The sequence below is a fragment of the Salvelinus namaycush genome, unplaced genomic scaffold (assembly GCF_016432855.1).
Source record: "Salvelinus namaycush isolate Seneca unplaced genomic scaffold, SaNama_1.0 Scaffold133, whole genome shotgun sequence".
NCBI lineage: Eukaryota > Metazoa > Chordata > Actinopteri > Salmoniformes > Salmonidae > Salvelinus > Salvelinus namaycush.
In genome coordinates, this window is record NW_024058042.1 from 292,957 (window position 1) to 312,097 (window position 19,141).

General features: G+C 52.1%; 1 protein-coding gene across 1 annotated transcript in view; it reads right to left on the reverse strand.

Annotated features, from left to right (window-relative positions):
* Positions 1 to 19,141, reverse strand: part of si:ch211-45c16.2 (mitogen-activated protein kinase kinase kinase 13) — a 52,669-nt gene that overhangs the window by 9,325 nt on the left and 24,203 nt on the right. The window contains exons 7-9 of the mRNA XM_038982882.1: positions 18,268 to 19,069; positions 17,601 to 17,671; positions 17,051 to 17,342 (exon numbers count right to left, since the gene is read on the reverse strand). Of these exons, the coding sequence (XP_038838810.1) occupies positions 17,051 to 17,342; positions 17,601 to 17,671; positions 18,268 to 19,069 (1,165 nt within the window). The remainder of the gene's footprint in view (positions 1 to 17,050; positions 17,343 to 17,600; positions 17,672 to 18,267; positions 19,070 to 19,141) is intronic.

Here is a 19,141-nt window from a genome sequence, read left to right on the forward strand (position 1 = left end):
CATTCACTATGAACTGGACTGTGTGTTTACAGGCAGTTGGGCCTGTCATCATTCACTATGAACTGGACTGTGTGTTTACAGGCAGTAGGGCTTGTCATCATTCACTATGAACTGGACTGTGTGTTTACAGGCAGTAGGGCCTGTCATCATTCACTATGAACTGGACTGTGTGTTTACAGGCAGTAGGTCCTGTCATCATTCACTTTGAACTGGACTGTGTGTTTACAGGCAGTAGGGCCTGCCATCATTCACTATGAACTGGACTGTGTGTTTACAGGCAGTAGGGCTTGTCATCATTCACTATGAACTGGACTGTGTGTTTACAGGCAGTTGGGCCTGTCATCATTCACTATGAACTGGACTGTGTGTTTACAGGCAGTAGGGCCTGCCATCATTCACTATGAACTGGACTGTGTGTTTACAGGCAGTAGGGCCTGTCATCATTCACTATGAACTGGACTGTGTGTTTACAGGAAGTAGGGCCTGCCATCATTCACTATGAACTGGACTGTGTGTTTACAGGCAGTAGGGCCTGCCATCATTCACTTTGAACTGGACTGTGTGTTTACAGGCAGTAGGCCCTGCCATCAGTAGCAACAACGTGACTTTAGATCATTAGAATTCATTCAACAAAAGCCACAAAATCCACCTGAATGGATTTCTGCAAATATTAAATACCACGGGAGTCCTCTTACATTTGGGAACTACAGTCCAATTGATTAAACAACCAGGAAAAGGTCTCTCCCCTCAGTTATACACATCAACAACAACAAGATCAACAACTAATGCTAGCCAGAGAGAGATGAGCTAAACATCTCTCTCAGACTTTGTCAGCTAGCTGGCCGTCAAAATTACACTGATAAACGATGTGGAATAGTAGCCTGCTTGTCATTCTGCAGCTCGCCTGCCAATGCATTCTTGTCCCAACCCACGTTTTGACAACTGAATGGGAACTTGCCTGCCTGCCCGCCCATTTGATCAATGCCAAAAACATTTGATTGACAACTAAGAGTCACAAACAGTGCATTCAGTGCAACAGTATTCAGACCCCTTGACTTTTTTCCACATTTTGTTACATTACAGCCTCATTCTAAAATGTATTACATTGTTTTTTCCTCATCAATCTACACACAATAACCCATAATGACATCACAATACCCCATAATGACATCACAATACCCCATAATGACATCACAATAGCCCATAATGACATCACAATACCCCATAATGACATCACAATACCCCATAATGACGTCACAATACACCATCATGACATCACAATACCCCATCATGACATCACAATACCCCATCATGACATCACAATACCCCATAATGACGTCACAATACACCAGCATGACATCACAATACCCCATAATGACATCACAATACCCCATAATGACATCACAATACCCCATCATGACATCACAATACCCCATAATGACATCACAATACCCCATCATGACATCACAATACCCCATAATGACAAAGCAAAAACAGGTTTTTAGACATTTTTGCAAATGTCTAAAATTTGCTAAAAACCATCAGGTTCTTGGTCACCTCCCTGACCAAGGCCCTTCTCCCCCGATTGCTCAGTTTGGCCGAGCTGTCACGATCGTCAATGGGTGAGAGAGAGGACCAAGGCGCAGCGTGTGCAAAATACATTCTCTTTTATTTCGAGAAGGGAAAAAACACGCAACGAACACTATAACAAAACGAAACAAAACAACAAACGATCGTGAAGCAATAGACGTAAGTGCACACACAAGCTACAAACGTACAACATAGACAATTACCCACATTAACCTAGTGCCTATGGCTGTCTTAAATATGGCTCCCAATCAGAGACAATTAATGCCATCTGTCTCTGATTGAGAACCATTCAGGCAACCATAGACACAGCTAGACACCTACACTAAACACAAACCCATCTACTCTACTTAACCCCCTAAAACATACAACCACCCTAGACAATACAAAAACACATACCTTCCCCATGTCACACCCTGACCTAACTAAAATAATAAAGGAAACAAAGAATACTAAGGCCAGGGCGTGACAGTACCCCCCCCCCCAAAGGTGCGGACTCCGGCCGCAGAACCTGAAACAGAAGGGGAGGGTCCGGGGTGGCCCCCATCATGGCGGCGGCTCGGGCGCGGGACGAGGCCCCCACTCCACCATTGTCAATACCCGCTTTGGTGGCGCCTCTGGAGCGGCGACCCTTGTAGCAAGTCCCGGACTGAAGATCATCCCAGAGGGCGCCACCGGACGGATGGGTAGCTCCGGACTGAGGGGTAGCTCCGGACTGAGGGGTAGCTCCGGACTGAGGGGTAGCTCCGGACTGAGGGGTAGCTCATGACTGGAAGGCAGCTCATGACTGGAGGGCAGCTCCTGACTGGAGGGCAGCTCATGACTGGAGGGCAGCTCATGACTGGAGGGCAGCTCATGACTGGAAGGCAGCTCCGGACTGAGGGACGGCAGCTCCGGACTGAGGGACGGCGGCTCCGGACTGAGGGACGGCGGCTCCGGACTGAGGGACGGCGGCTCCGGACTGAGGGACGGCGGCTCCGGACTGAGGGACGGCAGCTCCGGACTGAGGGACTGCAGCTCCGGACTGAGGGACGGCAGCTCCGGACTGAGGGACGGCAGCTCCGGACTGAGAGACGGCAGCTCATGGCCGGCTGACGGATCTGGCTGCTCATGGCCGGCTGACGGATCTGGCTGCTCATGGCCGGCTGACGGATCTGGCTGCTCATGGCCGGCTGACGGATCTGGCTGCTCATGGCCGGCTGACGGATCTGGCTGCTCATGGCCGGCTGACGGATCTGGCTGCTCATGGCCGGCTGACGGATCTGGCTGCTCATTGCCGGCTGACGGATCTGGCTGCTCATGGCCGGCTGACGGATCTGGCTGCTCATGGCCGGCTGACGGATCTGGCTGCTCATGGCCGGCTGACGGATCTGGCTGCTCATGGCCGGCTGACGGATCTGGCTGCTCATGGCCGGCTGACGGATCTGGCTGCTCATGGCCGGCTGACGGATCTGGCTGCTCATGGCCGGCTGACGGATCTGGCTGCTCATGGCTGGCTGGCGGCTCTGGCAGATCCTGGCTGACTGGCGGCTCTGGCAGATCCTGGCTGGTTGGCGGCTCTGGCAGATCCTGGCTGACTGGCGGCTCTGGCAGATCCTGGCTGGTTGGCGGCTCTGGCAGATCCTGGCTGGTTGGCGGCTCTGGCGGATCCTGGCTGACTGGCGGCTCTAGCGGCTCCTGACTGACGAACGGCTCTGACGGCTCGGGACAGACGGGCGGCTCTAATGGCTCGGGACAGACGGATGGCTCTAATGGCGCTGGGCAGACGGATGGCTCTGGGCAGACGGATGGCTCAGATGGCGCTGGGCATACGGATGGCTCAGATGGCGCTGGGCAGACGGATGGCTCAGATGGGGCTGGGCAGACGGGCAGTTCAGGCGCCGCTGGGCAGACGGCAGACTCTGGCCGGCTGAGGCGCACTGTAGGCCTGGTGCGTGGTGCCGGAACTGGTGGTACCGGGCTGGGGACACGCACCTGAAGGCTAGTGCGGGGAGAAGGAACAGGGCATACTGGACCCTGGAGACGCACATTAGGCCTAGTGCGTGGTGCCGGAACTGGTGGTACCGGGCTGGGGACACGCATCTCAGGGCTAGTGCGGGGAGCAGCAACAGGACGCACAGGACTCTGGAGACGCACAGGAGGCTTGGTGCGTGGTGCCGGAACTGGTGGTACCGGGCTGGAGACACGCACCATAGGGCGAGTGCGTGGAGGAGGAACAGGGCTCTGGAGACACACTGGAAGCCTGGTGCGTGGTGTAGGCACTGGTGGTACTAGGCTGGGGCGGGGAGGTGGTGCCGGAAATACCGGACCGTGCAGGCGTACTGGCTCCCTTGAGCACTGAGCCTGCCCAACCTTACCTGGTTGTATGCTCCCCGTCGCCCGACCAGTGCGGGGAGGTGGAATAACCAGCACCGGGCTATGTAGGCGAACCGGGGACACCATGCGTAAGGCTGGTGCCATGTAAGCCGGCCCGAGGAGACGCACTGGTGGCCAGATGCGTTGGGCCGGCTTCATGACATCCGGCTCAATCCTCAATCTAGCCCTGCCAGTGCGGGGAGGTGGAATAACCCGCACCGGGCTATGAACACGTACAGGAGACACCATGCGCTCTACTGCGTAACACGGTGTCTGCCCGTACTCTCGCTCTCCACGGTAAGTACAGGGAGTATGCGCAGGTCTCCTACCTGACTTCGCCACACTCCCTTTTAGCCCCCCCCCCCCCCCCAAGACATTTTTGGGTTGTACTCGCGGGCTTCCAGCCTTGCTTCCGTGCTGCCTCCTCATATCGCCTCCTCTCGGCTTTAGCTGCCTCCAGCTCTTCACGAGGGAGGCGATATTCTCCCGGTTGTGCCCAAGGACCCTTTCCATCCAGTATCTCCTCCCATGTCCATGAATCCTTTGTGTATTGCTCCTGTTGCTGCTTTACACGCCGCTTGGTCCGATTCTGGTGGGTAATTCTGTCACGATCGTCAATGGGTGAGAGAGAGGACCAAGGCGCAGCGTGTGCAAAATACATTGTCTTTTATTTCGAGAAGGGAAAAAACACGCAACGAACACTATAACAAAACGAAACAAAACAACAAACGATCGTGAAGCAATAAACGTAAGTGCACACACAAGCTACAAACGTACAACATAGACAATTACCCACATTAACCTAGTGCCTATGGCTGTCTTAAATATGGCTCCCAATCAGAGACAATTAATGCCATCTGTCTCTGATTGAGAACCATTCAGGCAACCATAGACACAGCTAGACACCTACACTAAACACAAACCCATCTACTCTACTTAACCCCCTAAAACATACAACCACCCTAGACAATACAAAAACACATACCTTCCCCATGTCACACCCTGACCTAACTAAAATAATAAAGGAAACAAAGAATACTAAGGCCAGGGCGTGACACGAGCAGACAACTCTAGGAAGAGTCTTGGTGTTTCCAAACTTCTTCCATTTAAGAATGATGAGGCCACTGTTCTTTGGGACCTTCAATGCTGCAGAAATGTTTTGGTACACTTTCCCAGATCTGTACCTCGACACAATCCTTTCTCTGAGCTCTAAGGACAATTCCTTCAACCTCATGGCTTGGTTTTTGCTCTGACGTGCACTGTCAACTGTGGGACCTTATATAGACATGTGTGTGCCTTTCCAAATCATGCCCAACCAATTGAATTTACCACAGGTGGACTCCAATCAAGTTGTAGAAACATCTCAAGGATGATCAATGGAAACAGGATGTACCTGAGCTCAATTTCAAGTCTCATAGCCAAGGCTCTGAATACTTATGTGAATAAAGTATTTCTGTTTTTTATTTGTAATAAATTTGCAAACATTTCTAAAAACCTGTTTTGTCATTGTGGGGTATTGTGTGTAGATTAATGAGGATTTTTAAAATCAATTTTAGAATAAGGCTATAACGTAACAAAATGTGGAAAAAGGGAAGGGGTCTGAATACTTTCCGAATGCCCTGTGGATAAGTCGTTCAAGTTCAGCTTAGCTAGTTAGCAAAGTGATTCATATTTCTAACCAAATGACACTTGCATCTCACCCACTCCTCCAATGGCATGACATTCTTCCAGCAGCTAGCTAGCTAGCTAATGTTAGGCGCTGTGTTTTAAACTTGCTAAATAAAAAGCTAGCTACATAAATAGATACGCTATAGCCCAGGGGTGTCAAACTCAATCAGTGCAAAAGGAATTCATGGGCCAGACGAGGACTATTTGTTTTTTTTTACAAAAGGAACTGGCAACTGCAACCCAAACTGGGGCGGGAGGTAGCCTAGTGGTTAGAGCGTTGGACTTGTAACCGAAAGGTGTGGCGGTAATATGGTCTCCTTAACAGCCGGTGTGGTGTGGTGGTAATATGGTCTCCTTAACAGCCGGTGTGGTGGTAATACGGTCTCCTTAACAGCCGGTGTGGTGTGGTGGTAATATGGTCTCCTTAACAGCCGGTGTGGTGGTAATATGGTCTCCTTAACAGCCGGTGTGGTGGTAATATGGTCTCCATAACAGCCGGTGTGGCGGTAATATGGTCTCCTTAACAGCCGGTGTGGTGTGGTGGTAATATGGTCTCCTTAACAGCCGGTGTGGTGGTAATATGGTCTCCTTAACAGCCGGTGTGGTGGTAACATGGTCTCCTTAACAGCCGGTGTGGTGGTAACATGGACTCCTTAACAGCCGGTGTGGTGGTAATATGGACTCCTTAACAGCCGGTGTGGTGGTAATATGGCCTCCTTAACAGCCGGTGTGGTGTGGTGGTAATATGGTCTCCTTAACAGCCGGTGTGGTGTGGTGGTAATATGGTCTCCTTAACAGCCGGTGTGGTGGTAATATGGTCTCCTTAACAGCCGGTGTGGTGTGGTGGTAATATGGACTCCTTAACAGCCGGTGTGGTGGTAATATGGTCTCCTTAACAGCCGGTGTGGTGTGGTGGTAATATGGGCTCCTTAACAGCCGGTGTGGTGGTAATATGGTCTCCTTAACAGCCGGTGTGGTGTGGTGGTAATATGGACTCCTTAACAGCCGGTGTGGTGGTAATATGGACTCCTTAACAGCCGGTGTGGTGTGGTGGTAATATGGTCTCCTTAACAGCCGGTGTGGTGGTAATATGGTCTCCTTAACAGCCGGTGTGGTGGTAATATGGTCTCCTTAACAGCCGGTGTGGTGGTAACATGGTCTCCTTAACAGCCTGTGTGGTGGTAATATGGTCTCCATAACAGCCTGTGTGGTGGTAATATGGACTCCTTAACAGCCGGTGTGGTGGTAATATGGTCTCCTTAACAGCCGGTGTGGTGTGGTGGTAATATGGTCTCCTTAACAGCCGGTGTGGTGTGGTGGTAATATGGTCTCCTTAACAGCCGGTGTGGTGTGGTGGTAATATGGTCTCCTTAACAGCCGGTGTGGTGGTAAAATGGTCTCCTTAACAGCCGGTGTGGTGGTAATATGGTCTCCTTAACAGCCGGTGTGGTGGTAACATGGTCTCCTTAACAGCCGGTGTGGTGTGGTGGTAATATGGTCTCCTTAACAGCCGGTGTGGTGGTAATATGGTCTCCTTAACAGCCGGTGTGGTGGTAATATGGTCTCCTTAACAGCCGGTGTGGTGTGGGGGTAATATGGTCTCCTTAACAGCCGGTGTGGTGGTAATATGGTCTCCTTAACAGCCGGTGTGGTGTGGTGGTAATATGGTCTCCTTAACAGCCGGTGTGGTGGTAATATGGTCTCCTTAACAGCCGGTGTGGTGTGGTGGTAATATGGCCTCCTTAACAGCCGGTGTGGTGGTGATATGGTCTCCATAACAGCCGGTGTGGTGGTAATATGGTCTCCATAACAGCCGGTGTGGTGGTAATATGGTCTCCTTAACAGCTGGTGTGGTGTGGTGGTAATATGGTCTCCTTAACAGCCGGTGTGGTGGTAATATGGTCTCCTTAACAGCCGGTGAGGTGTGGTGGTAATATGGTCTCCTTAACAGCCGGTGTGGTGGTAATATGTTCTCCTTAACAGCCGGTGTGGTGTGGTGGTAATGTGGTCTCCTTAACAGCCGGTGTGGTGGTAATATGGTCTCCTTAACAGCCGGTATGGTGTGGGGGTAATATGGTCTCCTTAACAGCCGGTGTGGGGGTATTATGGTCTCCTTAACAGCCGGTGTGGGGGTATTATGGTCTCCTTAACAGCCGGTGTGGTGTGGTGGTAACATGGTCTCCTTAACAGCCGGTGTGGTGGTAATATGGTCTCCTTAACAGCCGGTGTGGTGTGGTGGTAATATGGTCTCCTTAACAGCCGGTGTGGTGGTAATATGGTCTCCTTAACAGCCGGTGTGGTGTGGTGGTAATATGGCCTCCTTAACAGCCGGTGTGGTGGTAATATGGTCTCCTTAACAGCCGGTGTGGTGGTAATATGGTCTCCTTAACAGCCGGTGTGGTGGTAACATGGTCTCCTTAACAGCCTGTGTGGTGGTAATATGGTCTCCATAACAGCCTGTGTGGTGGTAATATGGACTCCTTAACAGCCGGTGTGGTGGTAATATGGTCTCCTTAACAGCCGGTGTGGTGTGGTGGTAATATGGTCTCCTTAACAGCCGGTGTGGTGTGGTGGTAATATGGTCTCCTTAACAGCCGGTGTGGTGTGGTGGTAATATGGTCTCCTTAACAGCCGGTGTGGTGGTAATATGGTCTCCTTAACAGCCGGTGTGGTGGTAACATGGTCTCCTTAACAGCCAGTGTGGTGGTAATATGGTCTCCTTAACAGCCGGTGTGGTGGTAAAATGGTCTCCTTAACAGCCGGTGTGGTGGTAATATGGTCTCCTTAACAGCCGGTGTGGTGGTAACATGGTCTCCTTAACAGCCGGTGTGGTGTGGTGGTAATATGGTCTCCTTAACAGCCGGTGTGGTGGTAATATGGTCTCCTTAACAGCCGGTGTGGTGGTAATATGGTCTCCTTAACAGCCGGTGTGGTGTGGTGGTAATATGGTCTCCTTAACAGCCGGTGTGGTGTGGTGGTAATATGGTCTCCTTAACAGCCGGTGTGGTGGTAATATGGTCTCCTTAACAGCCGGTGTGGTGTGGTGGTAATATGGTCTCCTTAACAGCCGGTGTGGTGGTAATATGGTCTCCTTAACAGCCGGTGTGGTGTGGTGGTAATATGGTCTCCTTAACAGCCGGTGTGGTGGTAATATGGTCTCCTTAACAGCCGGTGTGGTGTGGTGGTAATATGGCCTCCTTAACAGCCGGTGTGGTGGTGATATGGTCTCCATAACAGCCGGTGTGGTGGTAATATGGTCTCCTTAACAGCTGGTGTGGTGTGGTGGTAATATGGTCTCCTTAACAGCCGGTGTGGTGGTAATATGGTCTCCTTAACAGCCGGTGAGGTGTGGTGGTAATATGGTCTCCTTAACAGCCGGTGTGGTGGTAATATGTTCTCCTTAACAGCCGGTGTGGTGTGGTGGTAATGTGGTCTCCTTAACAGCCGGTGTGGTGGTAATATGGTCTCCTTAACAGCCGGTATGGTGTGGGGGTAATATGGTCTCCTTAACAGCCGGTGTGGGGGTATTATGGTCTCCTTAACAGCCGGTGTGGGGGTATTATGGTCTCCTTAACAGCCGGTGTGGTGTGGTGGTAACATGGTCTCCTTAACAGCCGGTGTGGTGGTAATATGGTCTCCTTAACAGCCGGTGTGGTGTGGTGGTAATATGGTCTCCTTAACAGCCGGTGTGGTGGTAATGTGGGCTCCTTAACAGCCGGTGAGGTGTGGTGGTAAAATGGTCTCCTTAACAGCCGGTGTGGTGGTAACATGGCCTCCTTAACAGCCGGTGTGGTGGTAACATGGTCTCCTTAACAGCCGGTGTGGTGTGGTGGTAATATGGTCTCCTTAACAGCCGGTGTGGTGGTAATATGGTCTCCTTAACAGCCGGTGTGGTGGTAATATGGACTCCTTAACAGCCGGTGTGGTGGTAATATGGTCTCCTTAACAGCCGGTGTGGTGTGGTGGTAATATGGTATCCTTAACAGCCGGTGTGGTGTGGTGGTAATATGGACTCCTTAACAGCCGGTGTGGTGGTAATATGGCCTCCTTAACAGCCGGTGTGGTGTGGTGGTAATATGGTCTCCTTAACAGCCGGTGTGGTGGTAATATGGCCTCCTTAACAGCCGGTGTGGTGTGGTGGTAATATGGCCTCCTTAACAGCCGGTGTGGTGGTGATATGGTCTCCATAACAGCCGGTGTGGTGGTAATATGGTCTCCTTAACAGCTGGTGTGGTGTGGTGGTAATATGGTCTCCTTAACAGCCGGTGTGGTGGTAATATGGTCTCCTTAACAGCCGGTGAGGTGTGGTGGTAATATGGTCTCCTTAACAGCCGGTGTGGTGGTAATATGGTCTCCTTAACAGCCGGTGTGGTGGTAATATGTTCTCCTTAACAGCCGGTGTGGTGTGGTGGTAATGTGGTCTCCTTAACAGCCGGTGTGGTGGTAATATGGTCTCCTTAACAGCCGGTATGGTGTGGGGGTAATATGGTCTCCTTAACAGCCGGTGTGGGGGTATTATGGTCTCCTTAACAGCCGGTGTGGGGGTATTATGGTCTCCTTAACAGCCGGTGTGGTGTGGTGGTAACATGGTCTCCTTAACAGCCGGTGTGGTGGTAATATGGTCTCCTTAACAGCCGGTGTGGTGTGGTGGTAATATGGTCTCCTTAACAGCCGGTGTGGTGGTAATGTGGGCTCCTTAACAGCCGGTGAGGTGTGGTGGTAACATGGTCTCCTTAACAGCCGGTGTGGTGGTAACATGGCCTCCTTAACAGCCGGTGTGGTGGTAACATGGTCTCCTTAACAGCCGGTGTGGTGTGGTGGTAATATGGTCTCCTTAACAGCCGGTGTGGTGGTAATATGGTCTCCTTAACAGCCGGTGTGGTGGTAATATGGACTCCTTAACAGCCGGTGTGGTGGTAATATGGTCTCCTTAACAGCCGGTGTGGTGGTAATATGGTCTCCTTAACAGCCGGTGTGGTGGTAATATGGTCTCCTTAACAGCCGGTGTGGTGTGGTGGTAATATGGTATCCTTAACAGCCAGTGTGGTGTGGTGGTAATATGGTCTCCTTAACAGCCGGTGTGGTGGTAATATGGCCTCCTTAACAGCCGGTGTGGTGTGGTGGTAATATGGGCTCCTTAACAGCCGGTGTGGTGGTAATATGGTCTCCTTAACAGCCGGTGTGGTGTGGTGGTAATATGGTCTCCTTAACAGCCGGTGTGGTGGTAATATGGTCTCCTTAACAGCCGGTGTGGTGGTAATATGGTCTTTTTAACAGCCGGTGTGGTGTGGTGGTAATATGGTCTCCTTAACAGCCGGTGTGGTGGTAACATGGTCTCCTTAACAGCCGGTGTGGTGGTAATATGGTCTCCTTAACAGCCGGTGTGGTGTGGTGGTAATATGGTCTCCATAACAGCCGGTGTGGTGGTAATATGGTCTCCTTAACAGCCGGTGTGGTGTGGTGGTAATATGGCCTCCTTAACAGCCGGTGAGGTGTGGTGGTAATATGGTCTCCTTAACAGCCGGTGAGGTGTGGTGGTAATATGGTCTCCTTAACAGCCGGTGTGGTGGTAATATGGTCTCCTTAACAGCCGGTGTGGTGTGGTGGTAATATGGTCTCCTTAACAGCCGGTGTGGTGTGGTGGTAATATGGTCTCCTTAACAGCCGGTGTGGTGGTAATATGGTCTCCTTAACAGCCGGTGTGGTGATAATATGGTCTCCTTAACAGCCGGTGTGGTGGTAATATGGTCTCCTTAACAGCCGGTGTGGTGGTAATATGGTCTCCTTAACAGCCGGTGTGGTGATAATATGGTCTCCTTAACAGCCGGTGTGGTGGTAATATGGTCTCCTTAACAGCCGGTGTGGTGGTAATATGGTCTCCTTAACAGCCGGTGTGGTGGTAACATGGTCTCCATAACGGTGAAATATATGGAGTAAGAAGTAAAGACAATGGTCTCTCTCTGTCTCCCTGTCTCTCCGTCTCTCTCTCTCTCTCCGTCTCTCTCTCTCTCTCTCTCCGTCTCTCTCTCTCTCTCTCCGTCTCTCTCTCTCTCTCCGTCTCTCTCTCTCTCTCGCTCTCTCCGTCTCTCTCTCTCCGTCTCTCTCTCTCCGTCTCTCTCTCTCCGTCTCTCTCTCTCTCTCTCCGTCTCTCTCTCTCTCCGTCTCTCTCTCTCTCTCTCTCTCCGTCTCTCTCTCTCTCTCTCTCTCCGTCTCTCTCTCTCTCCGTCTCTCTCTCTCCGTCTCTCTCTCTCTCTCTCCGTCTCTCTCTCTCTCTCCGTCTCTCTCTCTCTCTGTCTCTCTGTCTCTCTTTCACCTCATAGCTGTGCTCTCTCTCAGAGCATTGGGCCATTAACCGAAAGGTTGCTGGATCGAATCCCCTAGCTGACAAGGTAAAAACCTGCCGCTGAGCAAGGCCGTTAACCCACTGTTCCCCAGGTGCCAAAGACGTGGATGTCGAGTGCGGGGAGGAGGAACAGGGCTCTGGCGATGCACTGGAAGCCTGGTGCGTGGTGTAGGCACTGGTGGTACTGGGCTGGGGCGGGAAGGTGGCGCCGGATATACCGGACCGTGAAGGAGGACACGCGCTCTTGAGCACCAAGCCTCTCCAACCTTACCAGGTTGAATGGTCCCCGTAGCCCTGCCAGTGCGGCGAGGTGGAACAACCCGCACTGGGCTATGCAGGCGAACCGGGGACACCACCTGTAAGGCTGGTGCCATGTACGCCGGCCCGAGGAGACGTACTGGAGGCCAGATACGTTGGGCCGGCTTCATGACATCCAGCTCGATGCCCAACCTAGCCCTCCCAGTGCGGCAAGGTGGAATAGCCCGCACTGGGCTAAGCACGCGTACTGGGGACACCGTGCGCTTTACCGCATAACACGGTGTCTGACCAGTACGACGCCCTCTCACTCCACGGTAAGCCCGGGGAGTTGGCTCAGACTGTGGCCTGCTGGAGGTCATTTTGCAGGGCTCTGGCAGTGCTACTCCTTGCACAAAGGCGGAGGTAGCGGTCCTGCTGCTGGGTTGTTGCCCTCCTACGGCCTCCTCCACATCTCCTGATGTACTGGCCTGTCTCCTGGTAGCGCCTCCATGCTCTGGACACTACGCTGACAGAAACAGCAAACCTTCTTGCCACAGCTCGCATTGATGTGCCATCCTGGATGAGCTGCACTACCTGAGCCACTTGTGTGGGTTGTAGACTCCGTCTCATGCTACCACTAGAGTGAGAGCACCGCCAGCATTCAAAAGTGACCAAAACATCAGCCAGGAAGCATAGGAACTGAGAAGTGGTCTGTGGTCACCACCTGCAGAACCACTCCTTTATTGGGGGTGTCTTGCTAATTGCCTATAATTTCCACCTTTTGTCTATTCCATTTGCACAACAGCATGTGCAATTTATTGTCAATCAGTGTTGCTTCCTAAGTGGACAGTTTGATTTCACAGAAGTGTGATTGACTTGAAGTTACATTGTGTTGTTTAAGTGTTCCCTTTATTTTTTTGAGCAGTGTATTAGGAGGCTTGTTTTGTGTTGGGATTTTGTGGGTGATTGTTACCTGTCTCTGTGTTTGTGTTCTGCACCAGATAGGTCTGTATCGGTTTTGCACATTTGTTATTTTGTAGGTTGTTTGTAGTGTTTCTCTTGTGTTTGTATTAAACATGTTTAACACTAGCCGCGCTGCATTTTGGTCCTCTCCTTCACCCCTGGAAGAAAACCTTTACAACTGGTTGCCCTTTTCTTGTGGCAACAGGTCACAAATCTTGCTGCTGTGATGGCACACTGTGGAATTTCTCCCAGTAGATATGGGAGTTTATCAAAATTGGATTTGTTTTCTAATTCTTTGTGGATCTGTGTAATCTGAGGGAAATATGTCTCTCTAATATGGTCATACATTTGGCAGGAGGTTAGGAAGTGCAGCTCAGTTTCCACCTCATTTTGTGGGCAGTGAGCACATAGCCTGTCTTCTCTTGAGAGCCAGGTCTGCCTACGGTGGCCTTTCTCAATAGCAAGGCTATGCTCACTGAGTCTGTACATAGTCAAATATTTCCTTAAGTTTGGGTCAGTCACAGTGGTCAGGTATTCTGCCACTGTGTAATCTCTGTTTAGGGCCAAATAGCATTCTACTAAAATATAATTACTTGACACATTGGAAAGAATTTACCAAAAAACAGAGCAATGATTTGGTTGGGTCTAATTGTGCTGCTGTCCTGGGGCTCTGTAGGGTCTGTTTGTGTTGTTGTCCTGGGGCTCTGTGGGGTCTGTTTGTGTTGCTGTCCTGGGGCTCTGTGGGGTCTGTTTGTGTTGCTGTCCTGGGGCTCTGTGGGGTGTGTTTGTGTTGCTGTCCTGGGGCTCTGTGGGGTCTGTTTGTGTTGCTGTCCTGGGGCTCTGTGGGGTCTGTTTGTGTTGCTGTCCTGGGGCTCTGTGGGGTCTGTTTGTGTTGCTGTCCTGGGGCTCTGGGGGGTCTGTTTGTGTTGTTGTCCTGGGGCTCTGTGGGGTCTGTTTGTGTTGCTGTCCTGGGGCTCTGTGGGGTCTGTTTGTGTTGCTGTCCTGGGGCTCTGTGGGGTCTGTTTGTGTTGCTGTCCTGGGGCTCTGTGGGGTCTGTTTGTGTTGCTGTCCTGGGGCTCTGGGGGGTCTGTTTGTGTTGTTGTCCTGGGGCTCTGGGGGGTCTGTTTGTGTTGCTGTCCTGGGGCTCTGTGGGGTGTGTTTGTGTTGCTGTCCTGGGGCTCTGGGGGGTCTAATTGTGTTGCTGTCCTGGGGCTCTGTGGGGTGTGTTTGTGTTGCTGTCCTGGGGCTCTGTGGGGTCTGTTTGTGTTGCTGTCCTGGGGCTCTGTGGGGTCTGTTTGTGTTGCTGTCCTGGGGCTCTGTGGGGTGTGTTTGTGTTGCTGTCCTGGGGCTCTGTGGGGTCTGTTTGTGTTGCTGTCCTGGGGCTCTGTGGGGTCTGTTTGTGTTGCTGTCCTGGGGCTCTGTGGGGTCTGTTTGTGTTGCTGTCCTGGGGCTCTGTGGGGTGTGTTTGTGTTGCTGTCCTGGGGCTCTGTGGGGTGTGTTTGTGTTGCTGTCCTGGGGCTCTGTGGGGTGTGTTTGTGTTGCTGTCCTGGGGCTCTGGGGGGTCTGTTTGTGTTGCTGTCCTGGGGCTCTGGGGGGTCTGTTTGTGTTGCTGTCCTGGGGCTCTGGGGGGTCTGTTTGTGTTGCTGTCCTGGGGCTCTGTAGGGTCTAATTGTGCTGCTGTCCTGGGGCTCTGGGGGGTCTGTTTGTGTTGCTGTCCTGGGGCTCTGGGGGGTCTGTTTGTGTTGCTGTCCTGGGGCTCTGTGGGGTCTTATTGTGTTGTTGTCCTGGGGCTCTGTGGGGTCTGTTTGTGTTGTTGTCCTGGGGCTCTGTGGGGTCTGTTTGTGTTGCTGTCCTGGGGCTCTGTGGGGTCTGTTTGTGTTGCTGTCCTGGGGCTCTGTGGGGTCTGTTTGTGTTGCTGTCCTGGGGCTCTGTGGGGTCTGTTTGTGTTGCTGTCCTGGGGCTCTGTGGGGTCTGTTTGTGTTGCTGTCCTGGGGCTCTGTGGGGTCTGTTTGTGTTGCTGTCCTGGGGCTCTGTGGGGTCTGTTTGTGTTGTTGTCCTGGGGCTCTGTGGGGTCTGTTTGTGTTGCTGTCCTGGGGCTCTGTGGGGTCTGTTTGTGTTGCTGTCCTGGGGCTCTGTGGGGTCTGTTTGTGTTGCTGTCCTGGGGCTCTGTGGGGTCTGTTTGTGTTGCTGTCCTGGGGCTCTGTGGGGTCTGTTTGTGTTGCTGTCCTGGGGCTCTGTGGGGTCTGTTTGTGTTGCTGTCCTGGGGCTCTGTGGGGTCTGTTTGTGTTGCTGTCCTGGGGCTCTGTGGGGTCTGTTTGTGTTGCTGTCCTGGGGCTCTGTGGGGTCTGTTTGTGTTGCTGTCCTGGGGCTCTGTGGGGTCTGTTTGTGTTGCTGTCCTGGGGCTCTGTGGGGTCTGTTTGTGTTGCTGTCCTGGGGCTCTGTGGGGTCTGTTTGTGTTGCTGTCCTGGGGCTCTGTGGGGTCTGTTTGTGTTGCTGTCCTGGGGCTCTGTGGGGTCTGTTTGTGTTGCTGTCCTGGGGCTCTGTGGGGTCTAATTGTGTTGCTGTCCTGGGGCTCTGTAGGGTCTGTTTGTGTTTGTGAACAGAGCCCCAGGACCAGCTTGCTTAGGGGACTCTTCTCCAGGTTCATCTCTCTGTAGGTGATGGCTTTGTTATGGAAGGTTTGGGAATCGCTTCCTTTCAGGGGGTTGTAGAATGTAATGGCTCTTTTCTGGATTTTGATAATTATCGGCCTAATTCTGCTCTGCATTATTTGGTGTTTTACGTTGTACACAGAGGATATTTTTGCAGAATTCTGCATGCTGAGTCCCAATTTCGTGTTTGTCCCATTTAGTGAATTATTGGTTGCTGAGGGGACCCCAGACCTCACAACCATAAAGGGCAATGGGCTCTATGACAGATTCAAGTATTTTTAGCCAGATCCTAATTGGTATGTTGAATTTTATGTTCCTTTTGATGGCATAGAAGGCCCTTCTTGCCTTGTCTCTCAGATCGTTCACAGCTTTGTGGAAGTCACCTGTGGTGCTGATGTTTAGGCCGAGGTATGTATAGTTTTTTGTGTGTTCTAGGACAATGGTGTCTAGATGGAATTTGTATTCGTGGTCCTGGCGACTGGACCTTTTTTGGAACACCATTATTTTGGTCTTACTGAGATTTACTGTCAGGGCCCAGGTCTGGCAGAATCTGTGCAGAAGATCTATGTGCTGCTGTAGGCCCTACTTGGTTGGGGACAGAAGCACCAGATCATCAGCAAACAGTAGACATTTGACTTCAAATTCTAGTAGTGTGAGGCCGGGTGCTGCAGAATGTTCTAGTGCCCTCGCCAATTTGTTGATATATATGTTGAAAAGGCTGGGGCTCAAGCTGCATCTCTGTCTCACCCCACGGCCCTGTCTCACCCCACGGCCCTGTCTCACCCCACGGCCCTGTGGAAAGAACTTTGTTTTTTCCTCCAACACCACTTTCCATCAATTTGTATAGCAGACCCTCATGCCAAATTGAGTCAAAGGCTTTTTTGAAGTCAACAAAGCATGAATACTTTGTTTTAGTTTGTTTGTTTGCCAATTAGGGTGTGCAGAGTGAATACGTGGTCTGTCGTACGGTAATTTGATAAAAAGCCAATTTGACATTTGGTCAGTACATTGTTTTCTCTGAGGAAATGTACAAGTCTGCTGTTAATGATAATTCAGAGGATTTTCCCAAGGTTGCTGTTGACTCATATCCCACGGTAGTTATTGGGGTCAAATTTGTTTCCACTTTTGTGAATTGGGGTGATCAGTCCTTGGTTCCAAATATTGGGGAAGATGCCATAGCTGAGGATGAGTTTAGGTTTAGCCAATTGGAATTTGTATGTCTCTCTCGCGCTCTCTTTCGCCTCACCTCATAGCTGTGCTCATCAGAACACAGTTTCCCCAGGGAGATCTGGGTCTTGACCCTGCGGACAGCACACTCCTTATCAGACAGGCCGTCTGACTGGGTGTTGATGTCGATGGGGATGTCAGGTGTGTGGGATAGCAGCTCATCCAGGTGGTCCTCCTGAGAGGCTGAGAAGAGCTCCAGGGGTCCGCTGTGGGAGCGGTCACTGGTGTTGCCCTCCTCTTCCTCAGATACAGACAGGTTCTCTGAGCTGAAGGTGGAGTAGGACTGGAACGACCTCATACAGCGGTGAGGTCTGGGGGAGGGGGAGGAGAGATAGAGGGAGAAATAGGAGAGAGAGGGAGGAGGGGGAGGAGAGAGGAGAGGGAGGAGGGAGAGGAAAGAGAGGAGAGAAGAGAGAGAGAGTTAATGTGAGTAAAAGACAACTGTTAGGAATCAATCCAGTTGTATATGTCAGCTGGTAAAACCCGTTAGAGGAGGATTGTGAACATGAATAGCTGAGGAGCAGTGATGAAAATTATAGTAACGATTCATATGAGGAGCAGCCTCTCACCTCTGTCTCCGTGGAAACTCCACCTCACTGTCCACCTCCCCCTCCTCCTCCTCTGACGACTCATCACCAGCCTGAGGGACGAGAAATGACAGACAGTTAGACATTAGAACACCTGCTGGCCAGCCTCCTTCACAGACAAGCACTTTAAAAAACAGTCAGCCGTGTGAACGAACTGAGCTACAGAGGAACCACCATCCCCTTTAAGACAGTCAGCCGTGTGAACGAACTGAGCTACAGAGGAACCACCATCCCCTTTAAGACAGTCAGCCGTGTGAACGAACTGGGCTACAGAGGAACCACCATCCCCTTTAAGACAGTCAGCCGTGTGAACGAACTGAGCTACAGAGGAACCACCCCATCCCCTTTAAGACAGTCAGCCGTGTGAACGAACTGGGCTACAGAGGAACCACCATCCCCTTTAAGACAGTCAGCCGTGTGAACGAACTGAGCTACAGAGGAACCACCCCATCCCCTTTAAGACAGTCAGCCGTGTGAACGAACTGGGCTACAGAATTTAGACAGGCTTCTGCTAATGTACAATTCTCTGAAGTGACAGGGTTAGGGTTAGGGAGCAATCTCAGCATTTATACTAATAACTGTACATATTTGACGCTCCCAGAAGGAGGTAAAACTCCTCTCTCTCTCTCTGTCTTTGTCTCTGTCTTACCTTCCTCAGGGGCCTGAGGTTGCGTGGGAGGCCAGCTCCAGAGGGTAAGCTGCTCTTCCGAGCTGTATCCTGCTTCTCCTGCTGCTCTCCCTCTGCCGTGGGGTCAGGTCCTCTGGACAGGGAGGGGGACGAGCCCTGACAGGTGGACAACAGGGAGTAGTGTGGCAGCTCTGGGTGGCTGGGGGCCGGGGGGGTCTCCTGGCAGTGCAGGCAGCCTGGGAAGGGGTGTGTCAGGCAGCAGGGACACAGTGTCCCACCCCTCCCCCCGGGACCCCTGGGGCCTGACACAGAGATGCTGCGCTGGCGTGAGTCTGACACCACGGCCATAGAGATGAGGTCAGGGCTGGTGCCGGACAGGCGGCGTTGGAGGTGGTCTGTCTGGGGGCTTCGCAGGGCCGCGGCCGGGCCGAAGTAACGCAGGTTGTTGGCACAGTTGACCACCCCTTCCTCTCTGTTCTTCAGGGGCAGCAGAGGGCCCTGTGGTGGGGGGTGGTGGTGGTGCTCGTAGTGCTCTTGGACAGCACACCCGGTGGCAGGATGATGGTAGTGCTCCCCTAGAGGCTGGGGCTGGTAGTGGTCTTTGAGGGGTTGTTGCTCCTCCGTAGCTTCCGCCCCCGGCCCGGTCTTCAGAACCCCGGGGAAGTCGCTGTGGGAACCCTTGCTGTTGGCACGGCGGTGCCGGGGCTTGCTGCGGTACCTCTGCTTGCCAGGTGGTGTGGAAACCTTGGGGCTGGCAGAGAGGGGCGAGGGGGATGAGAGCACCTCCACACTGAGGATACCTTCGGAACGCAGCAGGTCCGGCCTTGAGGGGTAGAGGTTAAAGGTCAGGGTGTGGTGTCAGTAGTAGTATACTAACACTGCTTATAAAACAATA